The 23477-nt window shown below is 39.4% G+C and overlaps 1 protein-coding gene and 1 pseudogene across 1 annotated transcript; one reads left to right on the plus strand and one right to left on the minus strand.

Annotated features, from left to right (window-relative positions):
• Positions 1-285: 285 nt before the first annotated feature.
• Positions 286-1120, minus strand: LOC103592658 (annotated as a pseudogene).
• Positions 1121-4638: 3518 nt separating this feature from the next.
• On the plus strand, positions 4639-21894 carry NIPAL1 (NIPA-like domain containing 1). Its single transcript, XM_008575460.1, has 6 exons — positions 4639-4684; positions 13401-13667; positions 15930-15986; positions 18552-18642; positions 20354-20514; positions 21037-21894. The coding sequence occupies exons 1-6, from the start codon at positions 4639-4641 to the stop codon at positions 21654-21656; spliced, it is 1242 nt and encodes a 413-aa protein (XP_008573682.1). The 3' UTR covers positions 21657-21894.
• Positions 21895-23477: the final 1583 nt, after the last annotated feature.

A 23477-nucleotide genomic window follows, 5' to 3' on the forward strand; every position in this document is an offset into this window, starting at 1 on the left:
CCACAATTACAGGTGATTTTAACACTCCTTTCTCACTAATTGATCAAACAGATTTAAAAATTAGTACTAAACTAGATTTTGAGCAACTGAATTAACGTAATTGACATTTTTTTTTTCTTATTGTAAGTCGTTTATTGTAGGATAATTTACAAATACCTTGCTGCCTTTAGTAATTCAAATGGACCAACAATTTCTTCTGCCAAAGACAGCAATACGCTAAAAACGAAATCAGCTCACTGAATTTTCCTTCTTCACTTCTTGTCTGAGGATGAAACTTGATTTTCATTAATCTAGAGCTGCAGTACTGGAGATAATTTCAATCAACTCTTTTGTGATGACAGTTTGGTGAGTGCAGTTGAACATCAGAGTCAATTTGTCAATCATCTCAGAAGCGTTCTTGCTGGTGTTGTCCACAGCCTTTATCCTAGCACTCTGCTCACTGGTGGAGGACTCCTTCAGAGAGTAGCAGATGATGTCGTGCAGATTGTATTCTTGGTAATTTTGTAGCACATCAGCATCAATCTCATCACAGATACTCTTGCTTTCAGCACTTGCAATGGTATTAAGAGAAAAGATGGGCTTTTCTTCTGTTTTATAGGAGATGACAGACCTGAATTGATTCAAGATGATAGAGCCTTCATCAAATTCATATCCAGAATTTCATAACTCAAGGGCAATGACTGACGCATCTCCAAAAGTAGGAGGCTTTCTTCCCACTTCTTTAAATGTCACCAGAAACTGGTCAGAATGAGTCCTGTAAAGTATGCTCTGGATTTTATCACCGGTGCCAACAAGCATAACTTCTTTTCCAGCTGCTATGAGCATAGCCACTTCATTTTTCATCTGTTTAGCAACAGAGGAATGGATAGCACCACAAAGTCCTCAATCTGAGGACACACCAATAAGGAGGTATTTCTTCTTGTAGTTAGGCGCCTTAATATCAACTTTTTCATACAGAGCCAGAGATCCTATTCCATACACTCGAGCCAGTTTCAGCTCCCTCTCAGCTTGGGCATATTTTGCTGCTGCTACCATTCTCATAGACTTAGTAATTTTCAGGATATTTTTGATTGACTTTAGTCGCCTGGTAATATCTTTCAAAGCTGCCATATTTTGAACTTGGATCCACTGTGGCTGCAAGGCCTAGGCAGACAGCCCAGAGATGTCCACCCAAGAGACCATGGTGGCATCAGCTCTGCTGAAGGTCGGTCAGACTCGTAATTGACATTTATAAGACACTATACCCAACAACTGCAGAATACACATTCTTTTCAATTTTGCTTGGAACATTCACCAAGATAGATCATATGCTGGGCCATAAACCAAATCTCAATAAATTTCAAAGGACTTATTATACAGAATAGGTTATGTATCTAGAACAGAATTAAATTAGAAATCAGTAACAGAAAGATATCTGGAAAATCCCCAAATATTTGGAAATCAAGCAACACATTTCGAAATAACTCATGGGTCAAAGAAGAAATCACAAGGAGAATTTTAAAAATATTTCAAACTAGGGCCGGCCTGGTGGCGCACTGCTACAGTGTGCCGCTTGGGAGTGTGGAGGCGCTCCCGCCGAGGGTTCGGATCCCACATACAGACCGGTTCCCGCTCACTGGCTGAGCGAGGTGCGGGCGCAACACCGAGGGTTGCGATCCCGTTGCCGGTCCTGGTCCGGTATGGGCGCGACACTGAGGGTTGCAATCCGTTGCTGGACGTGAAAAAAGACAAAAAGGAAAAAAAATAAAATAAAATATTTCAAACTAAATGGTAATAAAAACACAACATATCCAGAATTTGTGGTATGAAGCTAAAGCAGTATTTGGAGGCAATTTTAACTTTAAATGCTTGCTTTAGAAAAGAATAAAGGTTTAAAATTAATGATTTAAGCTTTCACTTTGGGAACTAGAAAAAGAAAAGCAAATTAAACGCAAGGTAAAAGGAAGGAAGTAATAAAAAATAACAGCAGAAATGAATGAAATTTTAAAAATTGGTAAAGAAAATCAACAAAGAGTTGGAAAGATTAATAAAATTGATGACCCGTAACTAAACCAATTGAGAAAAAAATAAAGAATCACAAATTACCACCAGCAGTAGGCTAGGCACAGTGCTAGGCAGGACTGTAACATTTCTGCAAATAGCTTCAAGCCTCCTCCCCAATTACCACCCCTCCTCTCTAGTCACTCCAGTTCCTGCCCCAGGAACCTCAGATCTTCACACAAGCAATTGAGGGATTAATGCATCACACAGCAGGGACCCTCCCAGACCTGCCCAAGATCACAGTGGCCTTGTCCCTTGAGGTTCTAAGACTCTACTGATTGTTAATTATTTTGACCATCACCACTGTGTCTAGGTGACCCAGCACCAATAAGACAGAAGTTGACATTTTATACGGTCTCATCTAGAAACAGGCAGTGAAGGAAAATACACTATAAATTTCTGCTAGGCAACATTAAAACTGGAAAAACAGTGATCTTAAACAAGTTTAAATATTTTTTCTGTATGTTTTTATCTTTTCTTTCAGAAATAACAAGAATTACAGTGAAGTGCCTAAAATAGATCCTAACATTAAACTGGAACTCAATTTTTTAGAATTTATTTTAATTGACACATTGCAATTGTACATATTTATGGGACACTATCTGATGTTTTGATATATATATGTTGCATAATAATCCAGTCAGGGTAGTTAGCATATCCACGCATTGATCATTTCTTTGTGGTGAAAACATTCAAAAGCCTCTCCTCTACTATGCAATATGCAAAACTTAACATAGTCACCCTACTGTGCAATAGAACACCAGAACTTATTCTTGCTATCTAGTAATTTTGTACCCATTGGCCAACGTCTCCCTGTTTTCCCTTCCCCACTCCCCTCCCCAATCCCAGGTAACCATTGTGAAACTCAATACTTTTTAAAAATTCATCTCAAAGGTATATTTTTTGAGGTTTTTAAAAATAACGTCCAATTACCAAATAGGTTAAGAGCACAGACTCTGAAGCCAGACTTCCTTGGTCAGCATTTCAGCTCTACACTTACTAGATATGTATTCATGTTACTGTGGACTAAATTACTAAATCTCTGTGTACCTCTGTTTCCTTAGCTGTAAAGTGGGGATAATAACAGTATTTACCTTGTAGGATTTTTATGAGGATTTAAAAAGCAACTATTTATAAAGAGCTTAGAATAGTGTTTGTCACATAGTAAATGCTACATAAGTGTCTGTTAGGTAAAAAGTAATATATACCTTAGATCACATTTACTGTCATCATCAACCTTTGATAAAGAAAAAGTTTCAAGTCTGATGTGCAAAGAAAATGTTTAAATAGAAATCTAAATTTTAAGGTTTGTTATCCAAAATTGCCATAAATCTCCCTGCCTTTCAAGTTTTACCTATTCCCCTCCTCATGACATTCCTCCACAAAGCCATCCACATGTAAAAGTGGGTGCCTTGGATTGTTATGTTGACTAATTGTTCTTAACTCTTCTCTCATCAGCCAGAGAACAAGAAAAGCAAGATTGAGGCCTCTGCTATGAAACTCCCAGGTAATAAAGTTAATAGCACTGTTTGTGATTACCTAGAGCAAAGGGAAGGTGAGCAGACACGAGTATTTTCTCAGTGCTGATGCTCCAGAGCACAAAGGCACCCCATTTTCCATGGTGAGGGTTTTAGCAAGAACTGTGCCCATATCTTGTTACATAAATGACTGCTACCAAGCCTTCCAACCTTGTCTAGGTTACTCAACCTCACTCTTTGCCTCTGAGCCCTCATCTGTAAACTGAGCATTAATAGACTATGCTGTAAAATTTAATGAGTCAATAAAGTGCCTGCACATTATGATATAGCAAGGATACCATAAATGTAAGCAATTATTATTTTGCGGGAATAGATCTTTTTAGTTTGGGCATTGCTTTTCCCTTAAGGGTTATTTCAAATAACTACATGACTCAGAAAATGGGCCAGCAGAGAGTTGTTTGCTGGTTGGAAACAGAGGGGAGGGAGGCGAATGAAGGAGAAGGGGAGGGACAGAGGGAGAAGCTGACAACTGCGCAGAAGGGCAGAGTCTGTTTCAAAGCCCCCAGAAGAAACTTTAGCATGGTAATCAGCGCAGAAAACCCAGTGGTCGCAGCTTCCGCACAAAGCAGCTCACATCTGAGGCTTCCAAAACCAGCAGGGCCCCAGAGTCCAGCGCAGGACACTTTCCGACCCGGGAGGAGTCAGAACGGGGCCTCAGCACAGCTTCTACTCCACTGAATGCCACCAGGGTTGCCTTGACGGCCTCCACGCTCCCAGAGACGCGGTTGCCCTGTGAGGTCTGTCTCCTGACTGCGCGGCACCGGCAGCCGTCCCGAGGGGCAGCTTGTCTTCCGGCCGGTCACGCGAGTGGCCAGAGACCGACGCCAAAGCCGCCAGCGCGCGGAGAATCATCAGCACCCAACCCCGGGACCTCGGGGCGTGGCGCGCGCGGAGGCCCCACTCAGCCATCCCCATTGGCTGAGCCCGCCCCGGGGGTGACGGAGTCAGCGCGCAGCAGTCCGGGCTCCCGCAGCGCCGCCCGGACGCGGGTCCACGGCGAGGAGAGGCACAGGTGGGTGAGGAGCCAGCGCCTGAGCCGGGGAAGCCCCGTCTGGGGGCCATGGGGGAACAGGTGAGGCTGCCGCTCGGAGAGCCCTGCCGAGAAGGTGAGTGTCTGCCCCGAGCCGGGGGACCTGGCACCTGGGTGGGGAAGACACCGGGTGGGCGGTCCCCGGTTACTTGTGGGGACGAGAAAGGGATGTACGGACTCAACGCAGTCGTTCGTGTAATGAACCATTCGTTCGTTCATTCATTCAGCCGTCCAGCCGGTCGGTCAACAAATATTTATGGGTGCCTGCGATATTCCAGGCTCAGGGAAAGCCTGAGTCGAACAGGACAGATGAGACTCCCCGTCTATCCGGGAGGCCAACCCATGTAAATGACAGAGTGTGACGGGGAAAGTCAGGATGCGATGGGAAGACTCCCAAGCCTCGTGTTTCCCCTGACTCAGACTCACTCAGTGTCGGCCACCGACGTCATCCGGTGAGAGAGGGCGTGCCGGGGACCCGTGAGAGCCCGGGGCTGTGCCCTGCGCTGGCTCCGTGAGGGGCAGACACCGTGAGAAGTAGGGCTCTCCGGAGGGCGCGGACGAGTCTGGGCCACTCACGTCCCTCCTCTTCCTTTGAGATGAAAACGTCTCCAGCCTGCTAGCCTCGCGTCTTACTCGCTGTGCAGTCACTTCTTGGCTGCCTAAGGGGACAGCCGGACGGGAGAGGAAACGGGGAACTGGGCGCACTCGTTTGCAGGTTCTTCTTTCTCGTTGCGTGCTGGGCTGGGATTTCAGCCCCACCTGAGCCCTGCAAAATCGCTGGGCGCGGCCCCTTGTCCTTCGCCAGGTGTTCACGACACTGGCAGGCTTTCTACAGTCTCAATACAGGAGGCATGTGTGAGTCCTGGTAAAGTAGGGATCGGGGTGGGGGAGCGACGGGAAGGGTGGATATCAAATGAAATGATGGTTTTCACAGTCGAAAGGAAAAGTCGATTGTTTTTTTTTTTTTTAAGATGATCCGATTAGAGGATCTTAACCTTTGACTTGATGTTGTCAACACCACGCTCTCCCAAGTGAGCCACGGGCCTGCCCTGAAAAGTCAATTTTTAATTTACCTGTTAGTGACATAAAAAGAAGGGAGCAGTGAGCTGCACTGTAAGAACTACTGTATATACACCTTCGCAAAGTTGCTGGCAAATTCCCCGGTTTCCTCTCCTCTTGTCTCTTCCAACTTACTCCTAGATGGGAGCAGTAAAAAAAGCAGTGAACTTGTCACAACTATGCCCTCAAAAGAGAGAAGGGACACAGAAAAAGAGAAAATGCCTGAACACTTCATAGACTACTCAAAAACTGAGATTTTGGAGGTGGTTACTAAGACAGCTGTAGCTAGAATTATTTCCTAGAAAGGCAGGTTGTGTGCACTTTTTCTAAATTCTTAAACCAGTAAATCAGACTTTTACTAATACTCCCACCCTGTTTACCCAAGGATCTGTAAGTAAGAAGGATGTGTTAATTATACCCACTTTGTTTGAACTTCTGGATCCTGCTTTGTTCATGCACTTAGTTCCAACAAGAAAACATTCAAGCTCAATGTTTAATACCTGTGATTAATTATGGTAATTAATTGTGTGGAAAGCTGGTGGGAAAGACTTGAGAGAAATCACAATCCACTTTATCAGATTAGGCTTTGACATCAGTCTTCTCAGCTGTAATTTAGACTTCTTGAGCTTTTCTCCATCTATAAAATGAAAGCAATTCTTATAGTTTACAGTTGTGAAGAGTAAGTGCAAGTGGGATTATAGGAAGCACACAGTTCAGCGCCTGACGTGAAGTAAACAAAGGCTCAGCTTTTCATTTATTCAAAAACAAGAGTCCCATGTGCTAAGCACTGGCCTAGGTGCTAGGACAGAGGGATTTGCAAGCCAGTCGGGTCCTAGACTCTAGGACTAGGCCCCTGCTCTGATGCAGCTCTCTCTCCAGACGGCAAATAATATGCAAGAAACAAATTAATTTTTAAAAGGTCATTACAATACTGGTGTCATGGCTATTGAAAGTATTGGGGATGTCTTAATTGGGTACTGCAAAAAGGCCCCTTAGAGAACATGATATTCTAGCTGAGACCCAAGTGACAAGGAGTCCAACATGAGATCTGAGGATAGAGCACTCCAATTGGATTTCCATGAAGAAAAAGTTAATCCCATATTTTGTTTTTGACTTTCAAAACCATGGATGCTTCAAAAGACCTTCTCATCCAAAATTGTCTCAAAAAAAAATTTAAACACATATGAAGGGGTTTTTTTAGATTTTTAATATTATGTCATGTATTCTATAGATCTCAATTTGAGTCCAACAGCCAACAGAGCTTTATTAATATATGACACCATGAAAATATAATGTAAGAACTATAGCTATCACCTGTGAAATATAGCTATTTGCACCAACTACATGAAAACTATGTGCCAGGGACTGTAGAGGGTTATGAAAGAAACAAAGGACAGAAAGACTGCACTGCAAGGACAAACATATATTCCAGTATATCTTCTTAAGGGTTCTAACCTGGTTTGGGGCTGGGGAGAGGAAGCTGGAGACGGGGAGGAATCTAGTGATTTTCAAAGTTGATGGAGTGGGCCACTTTTCCTGGCTGCAGCCAGCCAACAGGGAGAAAAATGATTCAGATGGTATTTAGAGCTGATTCAGTCTGTCTTCATGGACAGACTATCCTTGGTTTTGAGAGGAGGAAATTAAGCAATTGCAACTCTTTGAGAAGAGGTTGTCTCTCTCTTGTACTGTTAGGACATGTCCTATATTCATGTATATAATATTCTTAAATTTTCAAAACAGGCTCACTTAAAACATATCTGTTTATCCTCACACATAATTAAATTCTGTGAGTTTATTAGGTAGTCATATTCATTTTACAGATACAGAAACTGAAGCCCAGAGAATTAAATATTGTTTCATAATTAGTGATCAAACCAAACACAAAATTGTTTGGGCCTTTGTTTTTCCTGTAGGTACATGCAATGGACTGAATTGTTGTGTCCCCCCAAAATTCATGTATTGAAGCCTTAATCCCAATGGTGGGGGGACCTGTGGGAGGTAATTAGGTCATAAGAATGGAGTCCTTATGAATGGGATTAGTGACTTTAGAAGAAAGAGGCCAGAGAGCTAGCTACCTCTCTCTCCACCATGTGAAAACACAACAAGAAGAGGGTTGTCACCAAGAACCCAACCCTGCTGGCACCTGATCTCAGACTTCCAGCCTCCAGGACTGTGAGAAGTAAATGTTTGTTGTTTAAACCACCCTGTTAATGGTATTTTGTTTTAGCAGCCACTGCCTATATTCATTCTATGGCCTCTTGGATGCACTGATATACATTTTAATGATTCTGTGATTTACTCTTTAAAAACATCCATATCATAGACATTTCTCAAAATCCCACCAGCTGCGGACCAGCCCGTGGCTCACTCGGGAGAGTGCGGTGCTGATAACACCAAGACCGCGGGTTCGGATCCCATATAGGGATGGCCGGTTGGCTCACTGGGTGAGCGTGGTGCTGACAACACCAAGTCAAGGGTTAAGATCCCCTTACCGGTCATCTTTTTAAAAAAAAAAAAAAAATCCCACCAGGTAAACATAACTTTTATTATCAGGACAAGGTGCATTTTCTGTGTAAGATACAGCTGCTTGTCTATTACACCAAGAAAGATTTTCTCCAGATTTTTACAAAAAAATTAAAAACCCAGGTTGTTTTTCCAGCCTTCTGTAGATTTTTTTAAGGGCTAAAATTCAAAGTACCTCAAGGTAATAAAAATTTTCCACTGAAGTTTGTTCTGAAAATGATATGAAATTAATTGTCAAGTCTAATATTTAATATGAACCATACATGATTTTTTTTTTTTTAAAAAAACCTTGATATAAATGCAAGCTTATTGCAGTATCATTCCTTAGGTTCCTTTCCTGCATCTCCATTCTTTATACTTGAATATCTTGTTTAGGATACAGGTTTTTTTTTTGTTTTTTTTTTTTCCTTTTTGTCTTTTTTCGTGACCGGCAACGGATCGCAACCTTCAGTGTCGCGCCCGTACTGGACCGGGACCGGCAATGTGATTGCAACCCTCGGTGTTGCTCCCGCACCTCGCTCAGCCAGTGAGCGGCCGGTCTGTATGTGGGATCCGAACCCTCAGCGGGAGCGTCGCTGCGCTTCCCAAGCGGCGCACTGTAGCAGTGCGCCACTGGGCCGGCCCAGGATACAGGTTTTTAACTTTCTTAAAAAACCAACAGTATTTTCTCAATTTTATTTTGATTAATTGAAATAATGGGCTTCTTACGCAGCCATACCAGAGTTTGTAAGTAGATATGTCTACTATAAATTGATATTCAAATTTGCTCCAAGTTATTTCTCATTCCTATTCTGCTCCCTGTATTCCTGTTTGTTTTTTCTCTCACTAAAGTTGTCAGCTCCATGAAAACAAAGACCTGTCCTTTTGCCTGTGGTGTTGACCATTATCTCACCAGTTCTTAGAACAGGGCCTGGCGCCCAGAAAGTGCTCAGTAAGAATGGGCTAAGTGTTGAATAAATGAATTATATATGGATATACAATGTTGTTATAAAGCCATAATTAAGCTGTCCAAGGAAGTTGGTTTGATTGGGAATATTAAATAGGGTGATACGATGGAAAGTGACTGACAAGTGCCTTTAACTTGGGAAGGGAGAGAAGGCCTCTAAGGAGGTGAGGTTTTAAGGGAGAGCTCAGTGCCCTCACTTAAATGAGAAGGAGCTAGCTACTCCAGCCAGTGCTCTGTAATAGGCTAAGTAACAGCTATTTTTTAAAAAGCTTTAAGGTGAGAAGCAACTTAACCTGTGAAAGGAACAGAAGAAAAAACAGTAGCAGAGAATAATGTTAGATAGCTGGAGGCAGGATTCTGCAGGGCCTTGTAGAGTGTGGTGGGGATTTGGGATTTTTACTCAATGAGAAGGGAAGCCATTGTAGGATTTTGGAAAGAGGAATAACAAGATGGAGCCTGCTTTTCTAAAGGCTCGTTTCACCTGATCTTGCCCATATGTACTCTTTAACCACATCTCGTGCCATCTCCCTCTGTCACCCCAGCCTGGCTAGCTGATCACAGTTCCTACAGCTCCTCAGCACATTCCCAGCTCAGGATTTTAGGTTTTACGTTAGCCAAGAGGCTGTTCTGTTTAATCCTGTTTTAAAAATATATTCCTTTATGCTGCTTTTATGGCTTTCCATGGCACTCGTAACATATAGTTGTTTGTTCATTTGTTTATTCTCTCTCCCCCACTAGAATATGAAAGCAGGGATTTTGTTGTATTAATTGTTGTATCCCCAGCTTCTAGACAAAGCCAGACAGATAGTAGACACTCAATAAACATTTGCTGAATAATCTAATGGAAAGATGGCTAGTGTTGTTTCAGAAATGGGTGATAGGGAGAGTAATAGGATATGATGTCAGAGATGAGCAAATTTCAGAGACGGAGAGCTTTAAAGATCAAGGTTAGTTAGGAGTTGAGGTTTGGTTATAATTGAGGGCGTAACATAGTCTGATTTGCACTGGCTGATGTTTAGAAAATAAATTGTAGTGGACATAAAGAGATTTCATTCAGTCTTTCCCATGCCAATATGAATAGGCAAGTGCATCACATATCCTTGCTTACATGTCTGTAGGTCAGCAGAAGTTTGACTGATGTAGCCTGCGTTCACCTGCTGTCTCTGCTTCAGGCTACACATCCACTGGGTTTGGCTTCTTCTTGTGGGAAGAGCTCAGATCTGCCCCATGTGTTTTCATTCCGGGGCTCAGGGTGAAGGAGTAGCTGCTCCTCGGGGAATTACAGAGGTGCCAGAAAGTAAACCCAACTACATCAGCATATGTGAAACCTCTCTTCATATCACCTCTGCCGATGTCCCATTAGCCACCAAGTCACTTCCGGTCCAACATTTGGGAAAAAATATTCTGCCCATATTGGCAATGATAAGGGACTCAATATTTGCTGAATAATAATCCAAACCATCACAGTAGAATGGATGATGAGACAATGATTTTCTCAAACTGGAAATATCTTGCAGTGATGAAAAGCATAGTTTTATGCAATCACTGACTTTCTGGAACCCACATATTCTATTCCATGTAGTAAGCTGGACAATTTAAATAATTATTCTCCATAGGCAAATAATACATGAAAAATCATTTAAAGAATTTCATCTTTGTATACACATTAATAATATTTTTCAACCATCTTTATTTGTACTTGATGTTTTTATTTTTCTAAAGTAGAAAGAATACTGACCTGGAAATTGGGTTACCTGGCCCTGATTTTGGCAGTTATATAACTTTAGCCAGTCAATATCTTGACATCAGTTTCTTTAAAATGTCTTCTAGCTATCAGTGCCTATGAGTCCAGAATTTGTCCATCGGCAATGTCTATGAGCCACCAGGATTGCAGGCAACTCTGGGAACAAAGATAGATTATGACCAAACCAAAAAATTAAAGAAGACATTTTTAGAATCATCGAATCAAACTCCCTCATTTTAAAGATGAGGAAACTGAAACTAAAGAAGGATTACTCAACTTGCCCATGATCATAGATAGTAGTCAGGCTTTAGGTGGGGAAAGGTATATAATCCTAAAGAACATTTAACTTTGTTTTTAAATTTTAAAGGAGTATGTGTAAACTATTACACCTGTACATAGAAGATAAGTATTAAGCTACTTCATACCCACTAACCCACCACTTCCTACATCCCTCCCTCCTTCAGTCATATCTGGCATAGGCTCCCTCCCTAACATGCTTCCAAAACATGAAACAATTTAAGTTCTAAGGTCAATAACCAGACAAGATTTTTATTATTTTTCCTGCCATAAAACTTGCAGCATTCATATCTGCCACTCACAGTGAGAACTTGCAAAGTGCAACACAGATTATTTGCTCTCTCTTATCAGCCTCTGCCTCCATATCCCCTAAAATGTCGGAAACATTTTGCTATCAGCAGCTTAAAAGGAATATTGTTTCATTGGAATGAGATCCACCCACACTGATTTCAGAGATGAAATTTTGGAATGGTTATGTTAACTATATAGTAAATGACATGAAGGCAGCTGTGGAATTCACTGGCAAGCCAAGTCAGATGTTTTCTCAGGAATGAATATAATAAAAATTCTCACTAATAAAAATATACACAATTTTCATTCTTGAGGTTTAGATAAGATAAAACGGGCATGAAACAAGATCACTAAGGGCTAGCTTACATAAAAATTTACAGTAGTTCTTACTAAAACAACCTGCCTGAAAATATTATAGAATATCCCTGAAGTCATGTAATTCTCCTTGGAATATTTAGAAGTTTTGACTCAGAATTTATTCTGTATCTCTGAAACAAAGTTGGCTCAATTTCACATTACAGAGATAAAAGAATTACTAGTCATGAAAACCTTGAATTTAATTATTTTACTGTTTTCTAGACCTGAACTTTATGGTTGTTTCTTAACTTTGTGTGTGACAAAATTCAGATGACTTCCTAATGCTTTGCATAGATCCACTTATGGAAGTTTTGTGGCCAAGACATCATTTGGTCAGATTGCCTTTTGTTCTTGTTCATATGCCTTCTTAAGACTTTTGAGGTGTAAAACTAATTTTTTAATTGAAATCCGAAATTGTACTTGATTAATTTTCTTTTGACCTTTTTTGTTTAGGGTAATTCACATTGGGAGAATTTGCCTTTTTTAAAGGGAAAAAAAAATGAGAAGACAGAACATCAAGTCATAATGTCACTTTGTTGGTAGCTTTTCAAGTGGCAAACAGATTATAAAAACTTCTTATATAGTATAAAATGTTTTTATTTTGTATTTCAGTGTTTAGCTTCAAAATTCCAAAGCACTTATAACAATGGATCTGGTTCAGTGGATTTACATGCCTATTTGGATGTTATTCTTTAAAAAGCTACTGAGGGGCCGGCCCGGTGGCGCACTAGATAGTGCGCCGCTTGGGAAGTCCGGCGGCGCTCCCGTCCGAGGGTTCGGATCCCATAGACAGACCGGTTCCTGCTCACTGGCTGAGCGAGGCGCGGGAGCAACACCGAGGCTTGCGATCCCGTTACCGGTCCCTGGTCCGGTACGGGGGCAACACTGAGGGTTGCGTTCCGTTGCCGGACACGGAAAAAGACAAAAGACAAAAATAAAAAAATAAAAAAAAAATAAAAAGCCTACTGAGGTTTAATTCATTTTTCTATTAGATTCAATTTTATTTACAAGAAGGTGGATTCGTAGACCTGAAAAATCATCTTCTTCAGGGAAAGTGATACAGAATACTAAACCCACTTTTAAACGTGTTTTCTGAAATGCACAATTCATACCCCACCAAATGGGTTAACTAAATTTCCTGTAACGTGGTCATTTCTAGACTGATGGGGTTGTCATTCCCTTTTCCTACATTGAGGCATCACAAACCCTGCTTTCCAGGAGACAGGCTGATAATGTGAAGGAGTGAAGTGGTCGTGGGGAACCGTGATGTATTGTTGAGCACAAGCCAGGTCTAAACAGCTACTCGCTGCTCCAACAGGTTGCTGTTTTGCTAGAACAAAGACCCACGTATTGCCACATCTTCCAATTTATAAGAACAGTCCAGACAAAAACTAAACAATTTTAAATCATTTTTAAGAACCTGGGTAAACCAAATTGAAAATGTCTGTAGGCCTGTGGACCACCTATTAGGGACTTCCCTGCATGCAGTGAAAGTGTTTGAGTACCATTCACTCAAGTCTCTGTTTCTTGCATTAATACCTCTCTCCTTCATTCTTGACATTTTCCTCTTTCCAGGCTATGTATTGTCTCTGATGTGTCCGAACTCCTCCCAGGCTTGGTGTGAGATCACAAATGTGTCGCAGCTGCTGGCTTCTCCTGTCATCTACAAGAACCTGAATTCTAGCATAACCAACTTGAGCATTTCAGCAAATGTAGAAAACAAATACAGTCTTTATGTGGGCTTGGGACTGGCAGTGAGTTCCAGTATTTTTATTGGCTCCAGCTTCATACTGAAAAAAAAGGGACTCTTACAACTGGCCAACAAGGGCGTTACTAGAGCTGGTAAGAAACACAAGCAACCAATGAGTTCAAGTTTCTAACTGCAGAAATCATCTTATTGTAAGACCACAGTGCTACAGTCATCATAATGTCTGTCTCTCTTTGTCTCAGCTTTTATCTCCTTGATTGAGCCAGCTGTGTCCCTCACGTCTCTGACCCACATCAAACGGCCCCTTCTACCTCTCCAGCTTCCTCTTGTGCTACTCTCCCTGTCACCTACTTTTTCCTGGGATAGAACAAGTTCTTTTCCACCCCAAGGTCTTTTCCCTTTGCCTGGAACTCTCTTCTACCTGCTGTTTATTCAACTGACTCATTCTTTAGTCCTCAGCTTAAATATCTCACCCCAGAAAGGCCTCTCGGTTCAGGTCTTCCCCAACCCCATCCCCCGTTTTTCTCTATCATTGCACTAACAGACTCCTTCATTTTACCTAGAATAATTTGTAGTTGTACATTTATTGCTTGTTTACTTGTTGTCAATAGGTTTATTTGTTTATTGATAGTAGATCCACAAGAGCAGGAATCTTCCTAAGCACAGTGTTTGGCACCCAATAAATATTTATTAAATCAATAAATGGATAGTAATAGAATTAGGCTACTATTTATAGTGACATTTCAGATGCTGAGTAGCTCTGCCTGACTGTTCTTCATTAACCATGAATTTTCTATTCATTTTCATCAAGTATAATATCATTAAAAAACCTAAATATTTTCCTAAAGTCCATATGGAAAAATAAATGACTACAAATTGCACAAACAAGTATATAGAAGAATCTATTGAGGGAAGATTTGCACTCTCAGAAATTAAAACTATATTGCTGTATTAACTAAAACAACTTGGTACTGGCATTAAAACAGACAAAATAATAAAAGGTACTGAAACCATACAAGTGGACCCAAGTATATATAACAATTTAACATGTGATTTTTTTTAAGTGGCATTTCAAATCAGTTAGAAAAAGGATAAATTATCCAATTAAAAGTATTGAGACAATTAGAAAAAAATAGAGGAGAAAAATGTGAGTTCTACTTTACATAATTCAGCAAAATAGATTACAGGCAGTTTAGAGTTAAATATAAAATGAAATAATTTTATAAAAAACTAAAAGAAGGTCTTTGTGAGGGTAAAGGTAAAGGAACAATCTACATAAAGGAAGAAATTGTCTGGATTGACCAAAAAAAAAAAAAGAATACAGAAACGCCTTATCCAAAACTAAAAAGTAAATGATGTATTTGGGGAAAAAATTATGAAATATATGACAAAGGGTAGTTAGGTTTTATAATATATAAAGAGTGGCTACAGTCAATAATAATAATAATAGTACCCTAACAGAAAATAGGCAAAATGCATAAACGAGAAACTCACAAAATAAGAAATGCAAATGGGCCAATAAACATACATAAGTAAATGTTATTTTCACTAGTAACCAGAGATACAAACTATATAATAATAATACATATACTATTCAGTATGATAATGTGATTCCAGTTTAGTCATTTGAAAATTTTGTAAGGAGAAAATCCTAAATAAACATATTTAACTACTTTGCAAGATAATCTTCATGTCTTACATATCCTGTTCAATTTAATTATAGCAAAAAAGTCTAGGTCAAATTCAGGGGGTTAAGTACATTAAAATTGATGAGAAAATTCCATTTTCTAAAGCAACCATCACCATGACTCAAGGTCACAGATTTACAGTAGTGGGAAGATAACTCTTTGAGTACCCTAGGAGAGCTTATTTTCTTTTCCAGGAGACTAGAAAGAAATTTAATTTCATTAGGCCAGAGTAGAGAATAAGTAGCATCCGTCTGTCTAATGCTTATTATTCTCTGATTGACTAATCCAAAATCTCAAAAGCTCATATGTCAGCCACCTTCTTCACTTTAAAGTCTTCATTAAGTACCAATGTAATTTACAATTTATAGTTTTCTGTTTACTTAACCATGGCTGAAACAAAGTATTCAGGGTTTGTAATATTCTATGTCCATACCTCTGACTGACTGAAATACAAATAACCTAACGTTAAATAAAATTTTCTACAAATAAATAAATTTACTTTCTGTAGAAATCAAAGGTGACATAATAGAAAGGTTTACAAGATCTTTGGAAATGACCAACTAAATAAGTTAAAAGACTTTAGGCTTACTGTCTTGACCTTAAACCTTGCCTTTTCCAGCCGTAACCTAGTACCTTTCCTAGAAGTCAATTCTTCAAACCTTCTTCCTCCAATTTAGAACTTAATTTTGATTTCTGTTATTTTCCTAGGACAAGGTGGACATTCTTACCTCAAGGAATGGCTTTGGTGGGCAGGATTGCTGTCAAGTAAGTTCTTAATACTGAGAGTGTGTTTTCTTATAAAATTATAAATAGATTACATGGAATTTTTCAAAATCTATTAGTTTATTTTCCTGGCAAGGATGGAATTTAAGTCTAAAAATGTGTGTATGGGTGTAACATATTGCCTTATATATAATAATATATTCACATAAATTATTTTTTACTCTTCCCTCCTCCCACCCCTTGTGTCTCAATACTGTCCTGGAATACAGGGGAAAAAATTGACATTTGAAACATTACATTTTATCACAAATTTCTTTCTTGTATTTTCTTCCCCATAACAATTGAAAAAAGTGCATTCCTCCCATGTTTTCCCAGCTCCTGATTTGAATCTGTGACTATTGTAGCTACATATTTTCTCAGGAATGGGTATATTTTCCTTGCCAGGACCAAAACATGGGTAAGTTAAAGGATTCTCTGCTGCTTGACACAACAGATGGAGAGAAGATGAAGGCTGTCAGCACTCTCCTCCTTCCCAGACTTGCTTGGAGAATTAAATGATACTTTGTAGGATATGAAAGCCCTTTCTAAATGTTAATGTGCTGTCCAGATGGAAGGCAGCGTTATTCCCCTCAGCCACTTTCGCTGATTTTGGTATCCCTTTTAACTTCTCTGAACTTTCTTAAATCCCAAGCCTTGAAACTTCCAAATAAATTGTACTTTCACACTACTTGCAAATCATTTCCCTCTGCAGCCAGACGTCTTAGAGCTTCCCTGTGTTTTCCAAACCAAGTAACACATTTCAGTATTTGTGAGATCCTTTTGTAGGAGGGAACTAGGTACCTTTTCTTTAATAAATGGTGAAATCTAAAAGGATGATGAATAAAAATAATTTAAAATTTCACAGCCCTTTCAGTTTTCCAGGTGCTTTTACATTAATTTTCTTAAAGTTGACAAGGACTATACTAGGAAGGTTCCACATAGAAATTTGGATGATTGACTTTTTCTGTATTTTTCTCTTACTTGCATCTCCCCACACTCTACTCACATTTTACAATGAAAATAGAAGGAGAATATTATAGGGCTACATTTACAATTTTATCCTCACCAAATAAAGTTGATGCCAGTACTGAAGAGAGAAGAGCATTTATTAGAGATTTTATGTAGTGACAAACATAATCATGGAGTCAATGTTTTCCTGGAAAGTGTCTATGAAGATAAAAATATAAATAATATGAAGTATTCAAGGAAATCTTAGTATTCTGAGAAAACTGCCATGGCTCTTTTTATGAGAGCAGTCTCCTAGTTATTCTGTTCTGTAAGTTTAGATTTGTTTTATGGTTTGCTGATGCTGGGTACTCCTGCAGATTAGGAGAAGGGGGTGTAGCATAGCAGCCAAAGAAACAGCAAAAGAAAAGGTATGCTGGTATTCTTTTTTTCTCTCTACAATAAGTAGTTTGCTTGGCATAGTTTTTCAGTATGAAATACTACGTTCTGTGGGCAAGTGTCCAATTGAGATCTGTGAGAATAATCTGGCCCCAATACAAGAGCCCAGCTCTTGGCAGGAGTTCCCTCACTCTGCAAGTTATTTGCATCACACTACCTCATAGAAGTCTAGAGTTCCCCAGATTAAGAAAAAGATTATGTTCGGTAGCACATTTTAAAACAGCAGCTTGGATCTCCTTGAGCTGCTGAGATACTGACTCATAGATCATCTGCCATTCAGAGATGCTGGACTTCATGGGCCTGGGGTAGGCATTTCTGGCTATCCCCTACCTACACACCAGATCTCTACAAAGCACTCTAATTTTACAAGTTGTTTTTTGTTTTGTTTTGTTGTTAATTTGTAAAACAGTAAGTATTCTTGAACAAATGGAATAATTCTCTGATTACTTCAAAACTACCTCTACTAGACTTCATCAGAGTGACCACATCTGTTGTTGGTGCTCAGGTATCTAAGATCTTGATTGAAAGTCATTTAAAATGTGTATACATCTGTCACCATTTTTAGCGTTAGTTGAGTTTGTATCACCAGATAATTACAGTTTATCTGCATTCTTTTTTTTTTTTTTTCTTTTTGTCTTTTTTTCCGTGTCCGGCAACGGATCGCAACCCTCAGTGTTGCCCCCGTACCGGACCGGGGACCGGCGACGGGATCGCAAGCCTCGGCGTTGCTCCCGCGCCTCGCTCAGCCAGTGAGCGGGAGCCGGTCTGTACGTGGGATCCGAACCCTCGGACAGGAGCGCTGCCGCGCTTCCCAAGCGGCGCACTATCCAGTGCGCCACCGGGCCGGCCCTATCTGCATTCTTTAATACCAATCCTCTCCCACCCTTCATGAAGAAAAGTTAAATTATTCCTTTTAGCTGAATCTTTCACTGTCTTTGGGATAAAAGTACACTGCTTTGTAAGGATCATTTGTTTTTCTCTTCTAGCAATTAAGCCCATCTTTTATGTTATTGTTTTATTTTTTATTTATTTATTTATTTTTGCAGCTAGCTGGTAAAGGGATTGAACCCTGGACCTTGGTGTTACCAGCGCCACGCTGTAACCAACTGAGCCAACCTGCCAGCCAGCCCCTCTTTTCTATTAATATTTCTGCTTGCTTTCTAGTGGGAGCAGGAGAGGTTGCAAATTTTGCGGCTTATGCTTTTGTACCTGCCACCTTGGTCACCCCACTGGGCGCTCTGAGTGTTCTCATAAGGTATGTGAGCAATAAGGAACTTGGCTTCTGTAGGTATTTTAATACCATGATAAACTTAAACCACAAGAAACAAATTGCTGAGGATATCTTAAAACAAAACCAAAAAAAGTCTAGACCACCCTAGGCTCTGAAAGCCTGGAAGACCAGCAATTATTTCTGGGACCTCTGAGAAGCTTTGGACAAGTCACTTGACCTCAGTTTCTTCATTTGTAAAATAAAAATTTTTTCTTGCCTAAAAAAAAATCACAGAAATAATTTGAGAAGACTACAAAATAAATAGCAGTTGAAATAGGAAATCAATCTTCGTATTACCTATGGCAAAGTGAGCTTGGTTTCCTGCTAATATAAAGTAATTGTGTGTTATATTTGTGAAGATTCAGTGAAAGCTAACAGATTTCTTTTTAATCTCTCACCTAAAGAAATTTCCAGAGTCCTTTTAATTCTTGCTGTTGTCATAGTGGTTAATGACCACAGTTATCAGAGGACATTAGAAAGCATAGTGTTTGGGTTAAATTTCAACTTTCATTAAAGTCTTGCATTGTCTGCTAGATACTTATGTTTGGAGATTGCACAGTTTCCTTTGGTACTGAAAACAGGAATAGTTTTCCTATCTCAGTGAATGTGGGTCTAATTTTCTGAGTTGGTCTTTATTATCCCAAGTTAATGTGTTCAGTGAGCCCATGAACTATTATTTTGTAGCTAAGCTGCTGTTTCATTGTCTTTTTCATCCTCTTTCTTTTCCATTCATTATCAACCTCTAGTAGAAAGCTTATGGTTGAGCCTACCCACTTCTTTTCATCTTTTTTATAGACTGGTATGAGAATTAAATGAGGTAATACAAATAAAGCACTTGGAACACTTGTCTATGCAATGAATTAATAGTGATGTTTTCACTGAGGCTGCAGTCCTACAAGTGGCCACATGAGGGCAGCTCTAGGAAAGCACCTGGTAATTGATTATAGTCTTGGGGGCAAAGGGACACTGATAATTATGATCCTGGAAATGCCAGAGGCTGGTGTGCAGAAGTGGCAGCAGGCATACTAGTGGAGCAGCAGGATGGCAGACTCTGGTGTCCATGGTAGTGCCAATCTGGAGCTTCCTGAGGCCACAACAACTGAAGCATTGGGAGCATCAGATAAGTGAAAGTATCAGCACACCGCAAGTAGTAAGGAAGTACTTCAATATTTTGACAATCTACATGATAGTACTGGTGTGTTCTAGCTACATATCAGTGATGAGCAGAGGAATTCTTTTTGTATATATCTCTTTGAAACTTTCATGGGTACACAAATGAGGGTACTTTGAAAAGTTCATGGAAAAAATAAAATTAAAAGAAATATGAATCTTTCCATGAACTTTTTGAAGACCCCTCATATTCTAAATGTATCATGCCAATAAGATATAAAAGATCTCCCATTGTGCGTGGCTTTACAGAAGAAGATGGAGACAATGAATTGAGCGGGACCTCTTAGAAGGTCATGGGAAGATTACAGAGGTAGGGAATGTCTATTACAGTTCTTCAGAAAGAAAAGCAGCAAAGCAGATTTGATCATTTCTGAGTTTATACTAATGTAGGTTTTTCAGTGTACATTGCATATTCAAGTCAATTCATTGAGATACGGAGTGGCTTGTACCATGGTGGGACTTGTGAGCTGCTGTGGAATCAAAAGGTAATTGAACCACAGTGATTTTATTTTTTCTCTCCCAACAGTGCAATACTGTCTTCCTATTTTTTAAATGAGCACTTGAACATTCATGGGAAAATAGGCTGCATATTAAGTATATTGGGGTCAACTGTGATGGTTATCCATGCCCCGCAAGAAGAGGAAGTCACTTCTTTGCATGAAATGGAAATGAAATTGAGAGATCCAGGTCTGTTTTTCAACCTAAATGAATACTTACTCAGATTCTGTTCCACTTTCTGTCCTCACCAAATGACATCTGTAATAATATTGTAATAGGCTTTCTAAAAGCCTAGATGTGAGTTGTAAGAGACAGTAAGTAAGGTTTGATTATTATAAGTCTTCTGAAAAGGCAACAGAATTATTTTTATATTCATGCTTCCCCTCTACACAATGAAAGGGAGAGATGGGAATAGTAGAGGCAAAAGATTTATATTTAAACTCAAATCTTTGCCACTTTCTCCCTCTGAAAACAAAAAGTCAATCTGACAATACCTGCCCTACCTCATAGTCTTATTGGTGAGGTTTAAATGATGATATGTTTGCAAAAGTCCTTTGTAAAATATTGAGAAGTATATAATAGAATGTTAGTTTTTAACTTATTCTCACTTCTATTTCTAAAACTCCTCTTAAACTCAGGTCTAACAGGATTTCGGAAAGGCATAACCCTGTTAGCATTTTCTGAAGTCTAATTCTTTTCTCTTCCTAACAGGATTTATTTCCTTTGCTGTGATCATAACTGTGATCTCCTTGGTGCTGATTTTCATTGTGGCTCCCAAGAAAGGACAGACCAACATACTGGTGTACATTTCAATCTGTTCTTTGATTGGAGCATTTTCAGTTTCTTCTGTCAAGGGCCTAGGAATTGCCATTAAGGAACTATTAGAATGGAAGCCAGTTTACAAGCATCCCCTGGTCTTTGTTTTGCTGGCTGTGCTTGTGCTTTCAGTGACTACACAGATTAACTATCTCAACAAGGCACTGGACACCTTTAACACATCTCTTGTGACCCCCATTTACTATGTGTTCTTCACATCCATGGTAGTGACTTGCTCTGCCATCTTATTCCAAGAGTGGTATGGCATGAAAGCTGGAGATATCATCGGGACCCTGAGTGGGTTCTTTACTATTATCAATGGCATCTTCCTTCTACATGCTTTTAAAAACACTGACATTACCTGGAGTGAGCTGACATCTGCTGCTAAGAAAAAAGACCTCTCTCTGAATGACAGTAAGAACAATTATGTCTTACTAGAGAACATGGAGTATTTAACCCCAGGATACAATGATGATGTTACCTTGTTTAGTAGAACTGATGATCAAGGTCTCTAAAGACCCTGAATTTTAACTAATATGAGAGTTAGAGATGAGAAAAAATACTTGCTGCTTGAAAGAACTGCTAGGAAACTTAGCATTTTTAATTAATTTAGATGTGAGGCCAAGTAAAAATGCCTTCATTTTGGCCATCAAATTTGAAAATCAAGTTTTAATCCTCCTCCAGAAGCCATTTCTGCTTCCTTTCATTTCTGCAGGCTTTGAAGTATTCCCTAAGCACGAAAGAAGTCAAAGAGTTATACTGGGCCGGCCCGGTGGCGCACTGCTACAGTGCGCCGCTTGGGAGCGCAGCGGCGCTCCCACCAAGGGTTCGGAGCCCACATACAGACCGGCCTCTCACTGGCTGAGCGAGGTGCGGGCGCAACACCGAGGGTTGCGATCCGTTGCCGGTCACGAAAAAAGACAAAAAGGAAAAAAAAAAAAAAGTCAAAGAGTTATATGTGTCTCAGGATAATCTTTCTTTTGGTCACAATATATTTGGCTCTGCCAAGTGGCTCTTCATTTCTTTGGTGGCTATTCTTAGACTCACGATAATTCATAGATAAAGTTAACTATGTTCTGATAAGGAGAGTATCAGTCACCATTCTCTGATGAGTCATAATTTCAAATTATTAAAACTGAAAAGTGAGATCACTGGTGCTTTGTCCTCCCTTCTGCACTTCCTCCTTTTTAAATAAGATAGCTAATGGCTAAAGTGTTAAAAAAAAAAATTAGATCTGCTTTGGAAACCTATTCCTTAGTGGGTTAGAATGCACAAGATACACCCCATCATGAAGAGCTTATAAACTGTAAGTTATTGACAAATCATAGGAGTCTATCACCAATTAAGCTGGAGGATGGAGGGAGTTGAAAAATACTTTAGACCTCAGCTAAAGGAAACATAATCTTTTTTTCTTTTCACAAAGCACAAACACACATAAATGTGTTCAGAGCTTTTTAAACTCAGACCTGGTTGACATAATACAAAACAGAGTTTCTGGACAAGTCTGAATTTATCTTTGGGGTTACTTATATTCATTTTGTTCCTTTCTTTGACTTTTATCCCAATGGTTATTTTCTTGTTGATGTAGAGATTTTTGTAAAATAATGGCTACATAATTTCAGGATTATATTACACAAGAAAAATCTTTGTGAAAAACCTGAAAAATTATCATAATGAACCTCTTGAAATTTGGTACATTCCCTTATTAAAGAAATCATAATTAGTTGCTGTCCTACCACAGTAAGTAGCAGACTGTCTTTTTTTGTTAAATTTCATTCTGACCATGTTTTCCATGCAGCTTATTGACAAGTGTTTTGGGAGAATAGGAAGGAGAATTAACTTCCCGGAAAACAAAATACTAAGACCTCAGCAGCTACTATAGGAATATATCTTTTGCACATTAAAATTTTCAAAAAATTTTTCTGTCTCATTTCAAATGCATAGTAGGAATAACATTTTTGGTGGTCTTTAATGTTTATGGAAAGATTTCCTATCACTGATTTTGTGGAAAAGAAATTGGCTATTTCTAAACTAAACTTATTTTTTTCAAAACAAAACCCTAACTTTAAAAGTTGTCACTTAAAAAAAAACTTTCAGGTTGACTAGGTTTTTCCTGCTCTAACATCAAATGTTTTTAGTTTTGCTTTTTTGTTTTTAAGGTAGCGCAAGACTCCGCAGGGTGATAGTAAACTCTATTATTCCAAATTCTATTAAAATGACTTCAGCATTTCCCCAGTTCTATTGAACGATGACTGAAGTTCATAGTGACAACCTGAAATGACTGCAAAGTCCTAAAGTGCCATTATAGTTTCTGCAGCATAGTTTCATGTTAAGTG

This window comes from Galeopterus variegatus, unplaced genomic scaffold (genome assembly GCF_000696425.1).
Source record: "Galeopterus variegatus unplaced genomic scaffold, G_variegatus-3.0.2 Scaffold1193, whole genome shotgun sequence".
Lineage (NCBI taxonomy): Eukaryota > Metazoa > Chordata > Mammalia > Dermoptera > Cynocephalidae > Galeopterus > Galeopterus variegatus.